This window comes from Marmota flaviventris, chromosome 6, assembly GCF_047511675.1.
Source record: "Marmota flaviventris isolate mMarFla1 chromosome 6, mMarFla1.hap1, whole genome shotgun sequence".
Taxonomy (NCBI): Eukaryota; Metazoa; Chordata; class Mammalia; order Rodentia; family Sciuridae; genus Marmota; species Marmota flaviventris.
This window is the reverse complement of record NC_092503.1, coordinates 115,349,712-115,366,542: the sequence shown is the minus strand read 5'-3', so window position 1 is coordinate 115,366,542 and position 16,831 is coordinate 115,349,712. Positions and strand designations below refer to the sequence as shown.

Below are 16,831 nucleotides of genomic sequence, written 5' to 3'. Positions count from 1 at the left end.
AACAAGTGCTTGTGGAAAATTAGAATGCCTCATACGCCGCTGGTAGGAACAGTAAATGGTGTTAACTGCTATATAAATGCTTGGAAGTTCTTCAAAAAGTCAAACACAGTTACCACAGGACTCAATGGCTATTTCTAGGTTTATACCCAAGAAAACTGAATATGTTCATATGAAAACTTATATATATACTATTCATAGCAGCATTATTCATAATAATAAAAAGTGGAAATAATTCAGATATTTACCAACTGATGAATGGATAAAAAAATTTGGTTATACAATGGAATACTATTTATTCTTAAAAAGAAATGAAACTCTGATATATGTTACAATCATGAATTAACCTGGAAAACATCACATTAAGTAGAAGTAAGGAACACAAGGTCATATAAGATTTCATTTATATGAGATGTCTATTATATGAAAATCCAGAGAGAGAGAAAGTAGATTGCTGGCTGCTGGATTGCAGGAGTTGAAAAGAAATGGGGGTGGGTGACTGTTAATGAAGAGAAGGCTTCATTTTGGAGTGATGAAGATGTTCTAGAACGTTGGAAGTGATGGCTGCACAACTCTGTGAGTATACTAAAAAGCACTGAATCATAAACTTTATAAGGGGTGAATTTATAGTATGTGAATCTGTCAAAGTTTGGACTGAAAATGTCCTCCAAAGGCAACTGTGGTAAAGATCTGGTTGTCAGTCTATGGTTGCTACTGGGAGGTGGGTTAGGTGGAAGGAAGTTAGGTCACTGGGGGCAAGGACGTGAAGGGAATATTAGGACCCCATCTCCTTCCTCCTTCTCTGCTTCTCAGCTGCCATGAGGTGAACAGGCCTCCTCAGTCATATGTTCCTGCCCTGATTGCTCTACTGTGTCACCACAGGCCCAAAGCAACAAGAGCAAGTGACCATGGACTGAAACCAAGAACCTATACAAACTTTTCCTCCCTATAAGTTGATTTTCCAGGTATTTTAACACAGCAATAGAAATTGGACTAACACAGAACAATAATGCAATTTAAAAAAGAGCTGGGTGTGGTAGCGCACCCAGCAGCTCAGGAGGCTGAGGCAGGAAGATCATGTGTTCAAAGCCAGCCTCAGCAACTTAGTAAGACCCTGTCTCTAAATAAAACATAAAAAAAGGGCTTGGGGGCTGGGGCTGTAGCTCAGTGGTAGAGCACTTGCCTAGCATATGTGAGGCAGGCACTGGGTTCAAGCCTTAGCACCACATATAAATAAATAAAATAAAGGTATAAAAAAATACATTATTTAAAAAAAGAGAAGAAGGGCTGGGGATGTGGCTCAGTGGTTAAGCACCCCTGGGTTCAATCCCCAGTACCACAAAAAAAAAAAAAAAAAAAAAAAAAACAGAAAGAAAAAAAGAAAAAAGAAAGAAAGAAAAAGCAGCCATTTGCTGTCTTGTCTCCCAGAGAATCTGGCTGTACAAAAAGGCTCTCTTCACATACTGATTCTAGGCTGGTCAGAACCCGCAGAATCCTTCCTGCCAGCTGTTCCTGCAACTAGGTAAGCTCAGAGCTCCCGTGCTAAGTGCATTAAATGCCTCTGCCCATGAAGAGCCTAAGGCACAAGGCTTACCTTAGTTCTGGTAACAACTAGCTAACACGGAGATGAGATAAATTTTTAGCTAACTCTGAGACTGGTATGAGGGTGGGGAGTAAGATAGAGCCCCAGAATAATTTTTGAAGTATGTATCACGTCAGCAAAATTCTCTAAGGAAGAAAAAAAATATCTTAAAGGAATAGTGTGGGATGTGGGAAAGATCTGAGAGAGGATTGCATAAGGAAAGTATCTTTCTTTTTCCTACTTAGATATATACATTATTTTCGAAAGTGTGAGTCAAGTTCAAATCTCAACAGAAAGCTTATTTGGTCCTATCAAGTAAATTCCCATATGTACTTAATAATCAAACTATGGTAAAGGATTATTGTGATACATTTTCTTTTCTTATATACTTATTTTTTAGTTGTAGGTGGACACAATACCTTTGTTTTATTTATTTATTTTTATGTGGTACTGAAAATCCAACCCAGGGCCCCCCACATGTGCTGGGTAAGCATTTTACCACTGAGCTACAACCCCAGCCGATGTAATACATTTTCAACCTCAAAAGAAGAATATAATTCAGTGGTCCCAGTAATACATACTTGGAACTGCTGACTCCATCAGAAAGACTGCTCTTGCAATTGGAATAAATTACTGAAAGGAGGCAACTTACTTGCAGGAGACTTTTGTTCTATCAGCCACCATGGTCCACTGTTGCTGGTTGGTAGAAACCTCAACATAGTAACTGTAGCTTCGGTCATCACAGTCCCAAAGTAACAATCTAAACAAAGAGAAAAACAAGATTGCTGTAAATGTTCTCACTGGCATGGAGACATAGGCATGGGACAATCTATGTCTACCTCATCCTTCTAACCTGCCTCCTCTGCACATCACAATTCCAGAACTGGGGAAAGAAAGTGAATTTCCCAAAGGTACGAACAGAACAGTCTGCAGCTCGTCTCTTCAGTAGGAGTTCATTTCACAAATCCCCTAATTTGGGGTAGTCTCTGTCCACTTAACTGGCATGGTTCTTCAGACTGGCTCTGGAGGGAGATGTCTCCATGTCCTCCTTCCTTATTCACCACTTGGCAGGGCTGACTAAACGTAACATCCTGGAGACCACTGCTCATGGAGGAATCTGCTTTCTAATTGATGATAACTAGCATGCCCCATGACCTTTATTTATCATGTTTTAGGTTTCTTCTCATTCTCACCTGTATATGTGCCTAACTTTGGTAAGATTAACTGATTTGGAGATCTAGTAATCCCAAAGGACCCATAGCAGGGTTGTTCCAGGATCTTCCCAAACCTGCAGATGCTCAAACTACTTTAAAAAAAAATAGTGGGGGCTGGGGATACAGCTCAGTTGGCAGAGTGCTTGCCTAGCTTGCAGAAGGCCCTAGGTTCAACCCCCAGCACCACCACCACACACACACACACACAAAGTGCCATAGTATTTGTGTATAACATACACACATCCTCCTGTACACTTTAAATTATCTCTAGGTTACTCATAATACCTAATACAAAGTGAGTTCAACGCAAATAGTTGTTGCATTGTATTTTCTAGGGAATAGTGACAAGAAAAAAGTCTGTACATATTTGTTGCAAACCCACACATATGGAGGATCTTCTACATAGGCAAACATATATTCACTAGCAAAACTTCCTTAAATATTATTTAGGAAGTTATTATTTGGGTCCTTTTCTTCTTATCCCACTTTTCTACCCAGACAAGAACTTGAGCATTGACAATATTATTCCACTGTTGTTAAGCTCAAAGATGACAAAATTTATCTATTGATTTCAGAACTGTGGTTACCTCTGGGGAAGGTATTGATTGGGAAATGGCATGAAAGAACCTTCTAGAACGCCAGAAGTATTTTAATTTTGATGTGGGTAGTAGTACCTGAGTATAGACATGTAAATATTCATTAAGCTACACCTAAATTATTTGTGCACTCTGTATTATTCTTCAATTAAAAAGTAAGAATAAAAAAAGCAATATGGGATCTACATTTTGCTTCTGACAGTTCTGCAAGGAGATCTATGATTTCTATCATCTATGTTTTTTATGATTCCAGCCTTAAAAGTCCTTCCTATGCAAAATTCACACAGTATCTTATTGCTTTATAAGTTGGTCACGGGCATTTGCTTCCTTCACCAGCTAGAACAGCGAGCACCCTGAAGGCAGCGTATATGGCACACTGAGTTCTCGCTTCCTAGTACCTGGCCCAGTGTCTCACACAGAGCTTATGCTCAACCAATGTCTGGGCAAATACATTCCTGCCAACAACAGTAATGATGACCATGAAAGACAGTACTTCCTTAATGCTTACTGTGTTTCAGTCCCTATGTTAAGTGTTACACAATTTGTCTTATTAAGTCCTTCCAAATATCCTCTTAGTGAGTACTATTATTCCTGTCAAATTATACAGATGGTGAAAAAGGCTTAATGCTATCAAACAACTTGTCTAAACTCATGGTTGCTGAGTGATTGATAAGGATTCCAACCTGGTATCCTGAATCAAAGCCCAGTTCTGTTATTATGCTGCCAAATGTTTTCTTTATTCCCAGTCAGAATTTTCAACCTGCAACCTATCAGTTTATAAAAGTAGTTTGTATTACATTCCTTTAATTTATAATTATGATCAATGAAAAGGCTTTGCAAAAGTTCAGTTTAGTGTCCCCTACATAGCTATTATTGAGGATTAGGACTGCCCATGTTCCCCTCTCCCATTAGTTCTTTGTTTTCAATTGTAATGCTGTTTGCTATCAAGTAATATATGTTTGTTACTGAAATTAGGAAAGGACTTCAGACTGATTAATCATTCTCTTCATTAATAGCTCTGGTAACAGGTTTGCTGGGAGACAATGTTGAGACATTTTCTCATTGGGATTCTGGATTACTTATGGACAGCCAGATTTGTCAACCTTTCAGATAATCAAGAGTTAGTTCTGCTACAGAGTATCCAAACAAAAACAATCAGTCCCTTTAGGAATAGAATCTAACCAGACCTCAAAATATTTCATTGAAAAAGACTGCCTTGAGGATATGGGCTATAGAAAAGATAAAAAAGGATGACCAATTATGAGTATCATAAACATTCCAGTAGAGAATCTTGAAAGGATAGCACACTAGAAGAATTTTTAAGTGGCCTATTCTATAAAGTCCTCCATTTTGTTTTAAGGCAAATCGTTATTTTAAAATGAAGATCATCTGTAATTCTAAGAATACTGTAAACACAAATACAAAGTGCCTATTATTTGTAACTTGCTTATTTTGCTTAACAATCTATTATGAACATCTTTTCGTATATTGAATATTCTTATACATCACATATGCTGACTTTGTAGTATTTTATTTTTTGGACATCTCAATTTATTTAATCAGTCTCTTATTATTAGGCACTTAGGTAGCTGATATTATTTTACTGGTATGAAAATTCTATGATGAGGGCTGGGGTTGTGGCTCAGTGGTAGAGTGCTCGCCTAGCACGTGTGAGGCACTGGGTTTGATCCTCAGCACCACATAAAAATAAAATAAAGATATTGTATCCACCTAAAAAACTAAAAAATAAATACTTAAAAAAAATTCTGTGATGAACATTCTTAGCTAAATACATGATCACTGCCTTTGAAAGTTTCTGTAAACAAAACTCCTAGAGTAGGGCATACAAACATTTTGAAGCTTTGGTATGTATCATAAAATAGCTGTATATCTTTCTTCTCCCCCATCCAAAACAAAAATCTTTAACAAGTTGTACTCACATCACCACCAGTGTGTAACAAATGCCCATGTATCATCACCAATATTGTGGTTAGGTTTATAAATACTGCCAATTTGATAGATGAAATATATTTAGCTAATTTGCAATTTTTTACTTATCATTGAACTTGAACATTTTACCCATTTCCTACTTACATTTATCCTTTTGTTAATGACTTACAAAATGTCCTCTATATCTAAAGGATATTAATCCACTGCCTAGCATAGTTTGCATGCTGAAGATATTAATTTTTATTAGCCTGGACTATCGATCTTTACCTCAATAATTTCTCCTGGTCTAAATTCTTTTTTTCTGAACAGCAGCCAAGTGCACATATTGGTGGAAATCTTGTTCTCTATTCCTCTATTAGGAGTCCCTAGGGGCTGGGAATGGGGGGGTCATGGTGACTCCTAAGTGGAAAAGGGACACTGATGGATCTCAGGTTATCAAGACCATGGCTCAGACTCACCTACACAGTGGGGTTTTTTTGTGAGATTCTAATTCATATGTCAGAATGCATATTTGCTTGGAATTTAGGCTTCACAGAGAATAAAAATCTCCTGGTTGATTCAAACAAAAAAGCAGGTACAGTTTAAGAACACTCAAGGAAAACTGACTCCATCTCTTTCTCCATGGATAGGAATTTGGTTCTGATAAGGCACAAGTGGAAGGCCCACCGACAACCTCCACTTCTTCTCCTGCCAGCAGCGCAGAGTCACTGTTCTTATGCCTTTGTACTTGCAGGACAAAGAGACACTGCTGACCTGTATCCAACCGGGAATGTCTGCAGGGAGCTTGCCCAGGACAGACACCTTGATGATGTGTGTGTATGTATGTGTGAGCTCTTTAAAAGGCCCCATCTCTCACACACATCCACACACCTCCACCGTTCAGCAGAAGCCATTTCCAAAAGGAGCTGAATAATGGACACCACTGGCCAAGAACTGTTGAAGCTGATGAAGAGTGTTTAGCTAGGGCCACAAACCTCTCTACAGAGTGAGCACTGCATGAACTACCTGGTGATACTAAACACCATCTCCTCCATCTTTCCTCTTTCTTACTGTGGTGTTTCCCTAAAAGCAGTGAAGTGCTAGGTTTTTTAAAATTGATTAGCAGATGTGATTTTGCTTACATCCTCCATAAATGCTCTGGCTGGCTGCATATCATTGATTAGTAGGGGTTCAGTTTACAGCAACTAATTGCTCTCCTTGCTGGTGTTTTGATACAAAATTCAATAGTGAATATGATTTCAAAACTCTTGTCTTTGCGGCTTGAGTCAGAAGTGACTCGAGGCAAACCCAGTGGACTGAGTTTTCCCTTCTTAAAATAATTGCTCTCTCATCAGTGTGTGAAGAAAGTTTCCAAATTGTAGCATTCTAATTGGAAAGCCTGCATTATGCATGCGATGACAAACTATGTTGTGCTGAATGGCATTTTTCCGTCCTTTCTTAAGGGATTAATTCTATGCCAGATTGTGAACAATGGCTGAAGCCTAATGGTTGAGATCAACAGCTTCTCCAATGAATTGGGGCCTCTCAGACCAGGAGCCAGGGCCTGTTTTGCTTGTTTCTAATTGTCCATCATTTGTGGGAGACTCCACTGAAAGCCCTGGGGCCAACACTAATCCTGTTGTGAATAGTTTTTTCCTTTGGGTGAAAAACAAAAACAAAAAACAAAACAAAACAAAAAAACACCAAAGAAAGATCAACTACCAGGCTGTTGGTAATGCTGTAATAGCATCATCAAATCCATTTCTAATATTTCAGTCAAAGTTAAAGATACTCCAAAAAATATGCAGAAGGGGGTGGGGTTGTAGCTCAGCTGTAGCGTACTTGTCTGGGGTATGTGAGGCACTGGGTTTCATCCTCAGCACCACATAAAAATAAATAAATGAATAAAATATGCAGAAGACTCTTTGTTAAAGATCCCTTGAATTCTTGAGAAATTACTGTTTTCCATTCAACAGTCCAAGAATCATTGTCCAAGAATTATTTACTAAGTACCGACTACGTAACACTCAGACAAGTCACTTAACTTAGTTAAGCTACTTACTTCGGTTTCATTCTTGGTGACCTTTAGTGTCTGGATCTGGTTTCCCAGGCTGTTGCAGTTCTAACGGTTTATGATCCTTTGCCATCACATGAGCAGTAGAGATTTTTTTTGGTGTGTCTGTACATTACAGAGTAGCTCTTCTCCTTGGGAACAGTTTCCAGCCCAACTTCAAAGTAGATGAGGGGAGTTCCTGAGCTCAGCCTGTCCTGCAGACCTGACTGCATGCTGGGAAGCCACATGACCCATGCTGGGCTCATCAGACTTCCTTTCTCATAATTTGTGAATTATGTAGGATTTTAGCTTAATTAGTCCTGCTCCCTTAAACAAGATAATGAGAACACAGGCATTCTGGGGTGGCCCTCTCCTATCACAGGCTCAAGGAAGCAAAGAAAGCCACCTGAGTGAGAAGCAGTGAAGACAGTGCAGCTCAGGGAGGGCGGCCTGGACCTTGGACAGATCCCCAGGTCTGCCCTCGATCCCTATGATGGCCTTCAGAGTCTCTGCCCTAGTATTCCATGGGAAATCATATTCACTTAAATAATGTCATTACTTTTAGCTTAAGCCATTTTACTTGGTTTTTGTCACTTAGAACTGAAAGGGCCTAAGATAAGCTCCTAGCAGAGTGTACTGGAAAGCAAAGGTACTCAGCAAAGAGCAGATGCTATGCCAACGAGAATGGCGGCGACACCTGGAAGGCGACAGGACCACGGGGAATCTCATTTTGGACTTGCAGTCCTCCAGCGGCTCTTCTCAGCTGGACCTTGCTCCCTACCTGAGGATGATGCTACCTAATCGAACCTTGTGACAGCTAACAGTAAGGAGGTAAAGAACGGGTGGCGGGAGGACTCCCTGCGGGGGGCAGTTTTTTCACTCAAGTGTGAAAGAAGGTGCTTTGGAGAAGGGGGAGAAGGGGAGTGGCGCACTGCAGAGTGGGCCCTACAGTACTCGCTGGGTCAGCAGGGCCACAGGGAGAAGGTCTTGCAGAGGTGGGATAGTCCCCAGAGTTCATCACTCTCCTCACAAGGGCATGGGGCCAGAGGAACCGGATCAGGGTCAAGGAATGAAGGACCAGGAGGATTTCTGACTATTTCTGGGTTGGGGAGCGGGGTGGACAACCTTTCAGAAGGGAGGACCTAGAGTTCACAATGTAGAAGAACAGAGTCCACAGACGTGATGGCGAGGGAGAAAGGTAACAAGCTCTGGTGACACAGGGAAACGCCAGCACTTCCGCTTCATCCAGCAGAGCCCAGATCTCACTCTTCTAATAGAGAAGCAGAAAGATAACATGTGAGGGGCACCATTCTACCCCCTGCTTCTGCAAGGCAGGAGAGGTAGCAGGTAACAACTGCCAGAGGATTCAATACAGCTTCAGAGAAGCAACTCTACCTGCGAGAAACGGGATTTTACCAAACATGAAAGGGATCCTTACTGTCAGCTGTCACAAGGTTCGATTAGGTAGCATCATCCTCAGGTAGGGAGCAAGGTCCAGCTGAGAAGAGCTGCTGGAGGACTGCAAGTCCAAAATGAGATTCTCAGCAGGAGACCAGAGTCAAGCAACAATGCTTTATCAGAAGTGTGCGAAGGAGATCAGGTGGCTGCCCTGCAGATTCCAGACAGGAGGACTCCTGAGGAGCTGTCGCCACAGGAGCCCTGCCTCTAAGTGGACCACGACCTTTCAGGGCAAAGGGGATACCTGTCTTCCTCCAACAGCAGAAGGAGGGAAATACAGATTGTTCCCCAGATGGAAAGGGTTCTTGGGAACTACGTTAGTTGGAGGACATCAGAGTCTAGGTATTATCTGATAGTTTAATTATTCAAAACTGGGATGTTGCATTAGTCAGCTTTATGTAACTGTGATAAGATACCTAAGATAATCAACTTAAAAGGAAGAGTTTATTTTGGTTCATGATTTTGGAGGTTTCGGTCCCTGTTGTTTGGTAGTTTTGCTTTGGGGCCTGTGGCAAGGAGGTGAATCGTGGCAGAAGCGTGTTTATAGCAGAGAAAGCTGCTCATCTCATGGCAACTAGAAGCAAAACGAAAGAGCCAGGAAGGGGTCGGGGCACAGTATCGCCACCAAGGGACACTCTCAGTGGCTCTCTTCCTCCAACTAGGTCCTACCTCTTAAAGATTCCACTCAATAGCGCCAAGAACTGGGGACCAAGCCTTTAACGTGGGGGCTTTAGGGGACATTCCAGATCCAAACTATAACAGATGTGGAGGGTAATTTCTCTAAGAAAGTAAAAAATGATGGCACTGGCCAGAAAAAAGGCAGGCACAGGCTCTAGGTTGTCTGGATGTGTAGTTTCTGTGTTTAGACCCTGATGCTCCAGGACTAAAATGAAGTGAAGAAAGTGTTTACTTGGGCTCCTGTGCAGACTGCCTCACTGGGAGGAGGCAGAATAAAAGGAGGGGTTGGGTAATCCAGGTAAGTTACTTAAAAGTAGAGAGATATTAATGGAGAGATGCCAGCAGGATATAGCTGTGTGTAGCTAGATGAGGCAGAGCTTTCCAAAACCTTGAGACAATATGAAGCTATCAACTCTTAACGGCTACTTGAGACCATCTTTTTACTCCTTGGTGGGATATTAAATTTTGTATTTTAAGGTTTAGGTGACAACATAAAAACTATCCGTGTACTATCCAACAGCATGGCTGCAGCTGAGATTTTCAGCAAATGCCAAGTGTGGAATGAACGGTGAAGGACTAAGCATCATCCAGTCTCACACACACACAGATCTCACCAGTTTCAAAATGTTTTTGGATTATATTTGGAAAAATTATAATCAATACATGTCCTGCTTCCAGTGCAAATCTATTTTTTTAAGTTCCTGGGTTAATTTTCTTACATGGGCAAAACACTGCCCAAGTCACTGTTTACAGACTAGTCAATCACTTAGCAAACCCTTATTTAACAAATAAGTTTAAGTCTAGGCTAATGATCTAGATTTCATACTACACAGTTCAATTTGAAGAAAATTCTTTCATTTTATGCTTGTGGATATGTGAGAAAATTTTGTTCAGGCCAAACAGTCCTTGAGAATAAAAGCAGTTTTCTTACATTTCTGAAGGTGACTTTCCAAATACAGCCATTTCTTAAGCAAGACATTGGCATCAGAAGTATCAGGAACTGATCAAATGGTCTTGTGATATTTTAAAGGTGAAGTCTCTTTATGTTACAGACCTTTCAGGCCGTGACACAGTGAGCAGGTATGCAGCTTTTACAGATCTTCCCCTGTTTAAATTTGGCATTATCTATTTCCCCTTTCTGCAGCAATGCTATCTGCCTTGATCCCAGCAGCCTCCTCTTTATGGCGCATGCACACAATCAGTGAGACCTGTCTGATTTGGCTCACTGGCAGGATCAGAAAAGTATATGTAAGAGGCAGAAATGGCAAAGTCCCGCCCAGACCACAGGGCTTAGCTTCCCGGGTATTGAGTTCAGCTCACTTTCAGCTTCATTTACTAGAAAGATTATTAGTCACTGTTGTGACTTTAAAAGGCCAGAATCAGTGTCTTTTTACAGCTCAAAGTAATGTGCATTAGTGTGAACTTTTCTGTTCCCTGATCTTAATTCTGTGAAATTATTGGGAGGTGAGAAGAGACAGGCTCAATAAAGAGCTCAGGAACCACTAAGCTACAAGTTGAGTACTAGATTTTTTTTTACCACCTCAACCTCTATTTAACATATGTGACTTCTGTGGAATAAAATGGACCCGCTGAGGGCTTTCATCCAAAAGTTTGGGTAACACAGTCACCTGGCTCCAGGTTCCCTGCATATCATCATCCAAGTTCCTCTCCCTTCAGCCTCTAGGACCAAGACCATTCAGGAGGAACCACCTGACCATGGTTTCAGAGTACAGGGACCGTGCATGGTGAATAGACTTGGGGTTCCTCATGCTCCCCAACACACTGGCTTATGGATCACAGGCTCTACTGAGTTAAACTGATGGAGACTTGGGAGCAGGACAGGAAAGGGTGATTGAGAGAGGGAATTACAAATAAATCACAAAATCCAGGTAGCTCATTCCAGTAACATATTTAACATTTCATTATGTTTCAATCAGAAAATATCCTGCCTCCCTTAGATGGAACCAGTCCTCCATCCCCAGCCCCTACCACCATTTTGCCAAGTCTTCCCCTGGAAATAATTTATGAAAAATATCAACTCTGACTGCTGTTTCATCTCTTTGCTTCTTCTCCTGCCCCTCCTCTGACCACATGCTAATAGGTACCCACATGTGCACAGCCTAAAAAAGCACCAAGAAGCAGAGCCAAAGAGAAATTTAATAAGCTCCACAGCTCTCTTCTATTCCCTTGGGTCACGTTTTCATAGGAATGCGTTTCTGTGGGAGAACACACAATTTAGCTATAGGCAGATCTTTGTATCCTCACAACCTGGCGCTAAAGAGAGAGAATGGAAGGGCCACAAGGTAGGAAGGTTCGACTCCAAATATTACAGGCAAGAGAACATTCCAGCAGGGGTGAACTATAAGGCAAAAACTCTTCTATTCAATGATGTCCTCTATTTTTGTTCTTACCAAACCTCTTTTTTGGTCTCTCTTAACACAGCTTGCACTATTTTCACACATCTCCCTCTCTTTCTTATCAGCCTGACCTCTTCACCTTAATCAGATCTGGATTTCAACCTTTGCTCCAGCTGTGAATCATCTTCTTTTCCCTACAGGGCACAATCTACAAAGTCCTGAACTCTTGCTGGAAATGATTTTAAACACTCGCCCATGCAATCCAGACCCTCAGCCCCTTCAGCACCACCTGTGCTGCCACTCTTCCTCCTCCACCTGCCACCTCCACCCGCTGCACCCAACCTGGTGGTGAGATGGTATGGCCTGTACAAAGTCTGTCTCTCTCATCTCTTGGTTTTAAAAATTCCTCCCCATAAGTCCATTTTATGATGAACTTCCTTCATTAAGTCTTTTAGTGAAAGCTTTCACATGAAAATAACTGCACACGAAAACACTAAACTATAATAAATTGTAAGAGTTTTACAATATAAACATTTAAAGTAGATTATACTGTCTGAGGTGTCTGATAAATCATAATTCTCCATGTGGTATATGACTTACAATTAAAATAAAGACATTAATGAGAATGTTAATAGTAACATCTTCTCCACCAGTACGTAAAGGTGAACATACTATATCTACAAGGTCTTACAAACAAAAGATAATGAATCAATTTAATATGTAACTGTGTGATAAATCTTTTGAAGAAAGGTAAGAAGCCAGGAAAAAAAAAAACAACAACAACAACATTTTATGTAATTTTTTTTGTAATGGCTAGAGGAAAAAATGGCTAATTACGTTTTTCAACGAGATTCTTTTGATCACAGGCCACTCAGTACAGTCTTCTTGATCCAGGTCTTCAAAGCTGGGATCACAAGTTTTAATTCAAACATTTTCAGCTGAACATTAATAACTCTTAACTTTTCTAACTGATAACCAGCTGTAATTAAACTAAACTGGTGTGGGCTATAGTACCAAAGGCTAAATGAGCAGTTGCCATTTTCTTTCTCTGGAATCGCCTACGCTATTCTTCCCAGAGCTGGAGGCCCAGGCAGCAGCTCACTGGTGGGAGGGATCTCAGTTCTTCCCAAGGCCGCAGAACACGTGGAGAGGCAGAATCGGTCTCACAAATGTGCACTAGAATTACCTAGTAGTTGCCCCTCCCTACCATATTTGTTTGGCTGAAGGATTCCTCAGACAGGAGAAAAGCCATGCCCCTCTGGAATGTGCTCTGCAAGAGCTGCCTATTTAGAAATAAACCTTCCAGGTGCCAACATGAATATTCACCAGAGTGTACCGGGCACCGGGGCCAGTTTCCATGCCATGAACACTAATCCTCCAAATGTATTCCAGGCAAGCTACCAGGGCAAACTCCCATACAGAAACTGGGCTTTCCGGTGATGGAAAGAAGGAAACCTGAGTGAAGAAGGCAGAGATGAATAAATCACTCCTATCCAAGGCTCTGCTGTGCTAGATCTTGCTAAGTGGACTCTAGCACAGCAAGAGGCTTCATTAGAATACTGCACTCTGTGAATTCAACTTGTCTCTTTTGTTCAGCGGGCTCACCCTTCCTCATCAAGAAGAACAAACGTTTATCTCCCCTATGCCTCCCAGCCCTGTGGGCTGGACTCCTGTTTTCTTATTTTGGCTGGAAGGATGTCCTGAGGACAGGGTCCTGGTGCCAAATAGATACTCAGTGCAGATGGATGTGCACACACTACCTCACAGCCCTCGATTCACTGCCCTGACTCACATTCACCAAGTACAGACAGAGAATATCAGGTACTTTTGCAAGCCAGCAAAGGAACCATGCATGAGGGGGTGAGATCTCAGGCTTCTTGGGATCTTCCCACTCTGGCATCTAATCCCAAAGAGCAGACGCTGAGATTTATGCTGAGGGCAGAACAGGACCTGGATTCGGCAACCTATCTGAGTCACAGGAGACTGTTCTGATAATCAACGTTTCAGCGCCAGTGGTTAGGAAACATCCCGAGGTAATCTCCAAGGAGCTAGTGCCAGAACTCAGTGCACAGGCTGCACCCCAAAGCCTGACAGCACTGAGGAGCTTGGGGTCTCTGAACCCATGAGCAGGTAAAAAGAAAGTGGTGGGGTTGCTAATGATCTCCTTAAGCCTCTGATAGAAACAAGCACTGCTAAGGCAATGTGATGTCACAAGCAACAGTGGCACAGAAGGGGAGACAGGAGCCCTATTTTGTCTCTATTTCTTTGCAACCATAGATGTGTAGATTTTAATTTGTTAAATGGGTGGTAGAAGAGGGGTAGGGAAAGAAAGGGAGACAGATATATCTTTCATTTAGATGATTTGTGGTTCTTTTAAATCTATTTTCTTCCATTTAATTACAAAGTGATATATGACAAATCCTTTGGAACCTTTTTCTGAAATATCTATTATAAAAGGTAATATACTTGAACTGGAGTTGTGGCTCAGTGGTAGAGCGCTTGCCTAGCATGTGTGAAGCCCTGGGTTCAATCCTCAGCGCCACATAATAAATAAAATAAGGATATTATGTCCAACTACAACCAAAATATAAATAATTTAAAAAAATAAAAAAGTTAATATACTATATTACAAAAAAATGTGAACCAATATATTAAAAAGTATTCTTTAGTAGCAGACTAATTATTTCACAAACAACATCGTAGAATAACCGTAATATCTAAAACAGATGAAAGTACAGCAAAGGGGCTGGGAATATGGCTTAGTGGTAGAGCACTTGCCTAGCATGCACTAGGCCCCGAGTTCCATCCCCAGTACTTCCAAAAAAAACCAAGGAGTCCCTGCTCTATTGAGGTCAGAGCTGGGGTTTAACAGCTCAGCTCATCTGCCAGGACTTCTCCATTGGTTCCCTCTCCTTGTGCAGTCCTCAGGGCTCATTCCTATCTCAGGGGGAAAAACCACTTGGTTGTATATTTTGGCTCCAAATGCTGACTTCCAACACTCATGTCTAGATAACAAGATTTACTACTATTCACATTTGTGAGACCGTGAAAGGCAAATAAACCACCCCCCCCCCCAAGTCTTCACTTTTACCTGTGTAAGCCAGATGTTAGCAAACAAGAGCTGAATAGACAAAGCATTAGTAGTGGATGGCCCACAGAGGCTTATTTTTATAAGTAAAGTTTTATTGAGACACAGCCACTCAGGAGAGTAGTGCAACAGAGATTGTATGGCCTCCAAAGTCTGAAATACCTACTAGCCGTCCAGTTACCAGAACTCTAGGAATAGACATAAGACTAAAGCCATTCTCATCTAGCAGTCAAAAGTTATGGCATCAATGTATGAAATAAAGGTAAGGTTTAGGATTCAGTTTAACCTAGAAATGTCTAAAATTTCTTCTAGTCCATGTTTCAATAGAATTTTATGTAGCAAATTCCACATGGAGTTTTTAGATCCTGCTATACTCACAATCCCTTCTTTGTTACTGTGACAATTGTACTGACAATGTTGGCCTGACTTTCACACCAAATTTCTGGTATTTTTCCTAAAAGAATTAGAAGGATATGGGTGGAAAAGCTCTAATTAAAAATGAAAACTGTTCCCAATCTTACTCCCTGAACTGATGAAGTGCCCAGGAGTTGCATTCACAAGCTGAGTTTTGCAAACAGGACAGTCAATGGTCATTGCTTTCCAAACCCCTGCACCAAAGGGGATGGAAGCAGTAGGGTAGGGTAAAGAAATCACAGAGACATTTAAAGTGAATAAACAATATGCCAAAAAAAAGTCATACAGTCATTGACAAGGCAATTAATATGACGACAGTAAAATAATGCTACACCAGTCATGGAGGAAGACAGCACTGCAGACTAAACCCACCATGTAAGTACACAGTGGTATTGTTGGTCATCAGGAGAAAATGGATTTGTATAGATCTGCTATTCCCTTGCCATCTCTCCAGCTCTGTCTATTGTGATTATAAAAGGCACTCTACAAGATAGCTGGCCTAGGCAGCGTGTGACCACAGAACAGGGAAAACCTTACAGCACTTGGTGTTTTAACAGAACTGCTCATTCAGAATCTTCAATGAACCCAATTTTTAAATGGATGACTCTGTTTAACATGTTCTTCCCTAACAGATCCAACTAAACTTCGTGAATTCCCTGCTTGTCTCTTAGTTTTAAATGGACAGCTAAGATTTTACTGTAGTGACCGTAATTATGACAAAACTATTTTCCTAGGAAATATGTTATTAACAAAATATTATTTATCTGGTTATCAGCAATTCTCAACAATTCTCTATAGATAATACTTTATTTATTTTATTTCTTTTCCTTCTCTTTCTCTCTCTCTTTTTTCCCCCTTTTTAAAGCAATATTGGGGATTAAACCCAGGGCCTTGTGCATGCTAGGCAAGCACACTACCAGTGAGCTATATCCTTAGCTTTGCTTTATCTATTTTTTATTGATTTATTTATTCATTCATTCTAATTTGTTATACATGACAGCAGAATGCATTTCAATTCATAGTGCACATATAGAGCACAATTTTTCATGTCTCTGGTTGTACACAGAGTAGAGTCACACCATTCATGTCTTCATACATGTACTTGGGGTGATGATGTCCATCTGTCTGTCATACCCGCCTGCTCCTTTCCTTTCCTTCTTTCCCTGCTTTATCTATTTCTAAAAGGGTTACTGTGGACTTTCTCATAAAGATAGTAATTTATTATATGTGATTTATTATATTTTTAATCTCAGAGATGAAATGAACACAGAATGGCTAGTTTTCAGGAAAATAATGGACAAGGGTTTGCATCAGACTCAGACATTAGGGAACAATTAAATGGTAAATGCCTAGGGGACTTAGGAACTTAGATCTATCACACTAGACTCCAATTACCCCTACCCACAAAGTTCTTAAGTATATGACAAGGAAAGATCCAGCAAATAAGAAGCAAAGGAACACTACT

The 16,831-nt window shown here is 40.8% G+C and overlaps 1 protein-coding gene across 1 annotated transcript in view; it reads right to left on the bottom strand.

Moving 5' to 3' along the window:
• Btbd9 (BTB domain containing 9) overlaps positions 1-16,831 on the bottom strand; it is a 402,739-nt gene that overhangs the window by 72,945 nt on the left and 312,963 nt on the right. Inside the window, exon 9 of the mRNA XM_027943588.2 lies at positions 2,232-2,339. Within this exon, the coding sequence (XP_027799389.2) occupies positions 2,232-2,339 (108 nt within the window). The remainder of the gene's footprint in view (positions 1-2,231; positions 2,340-16,831) is intronic.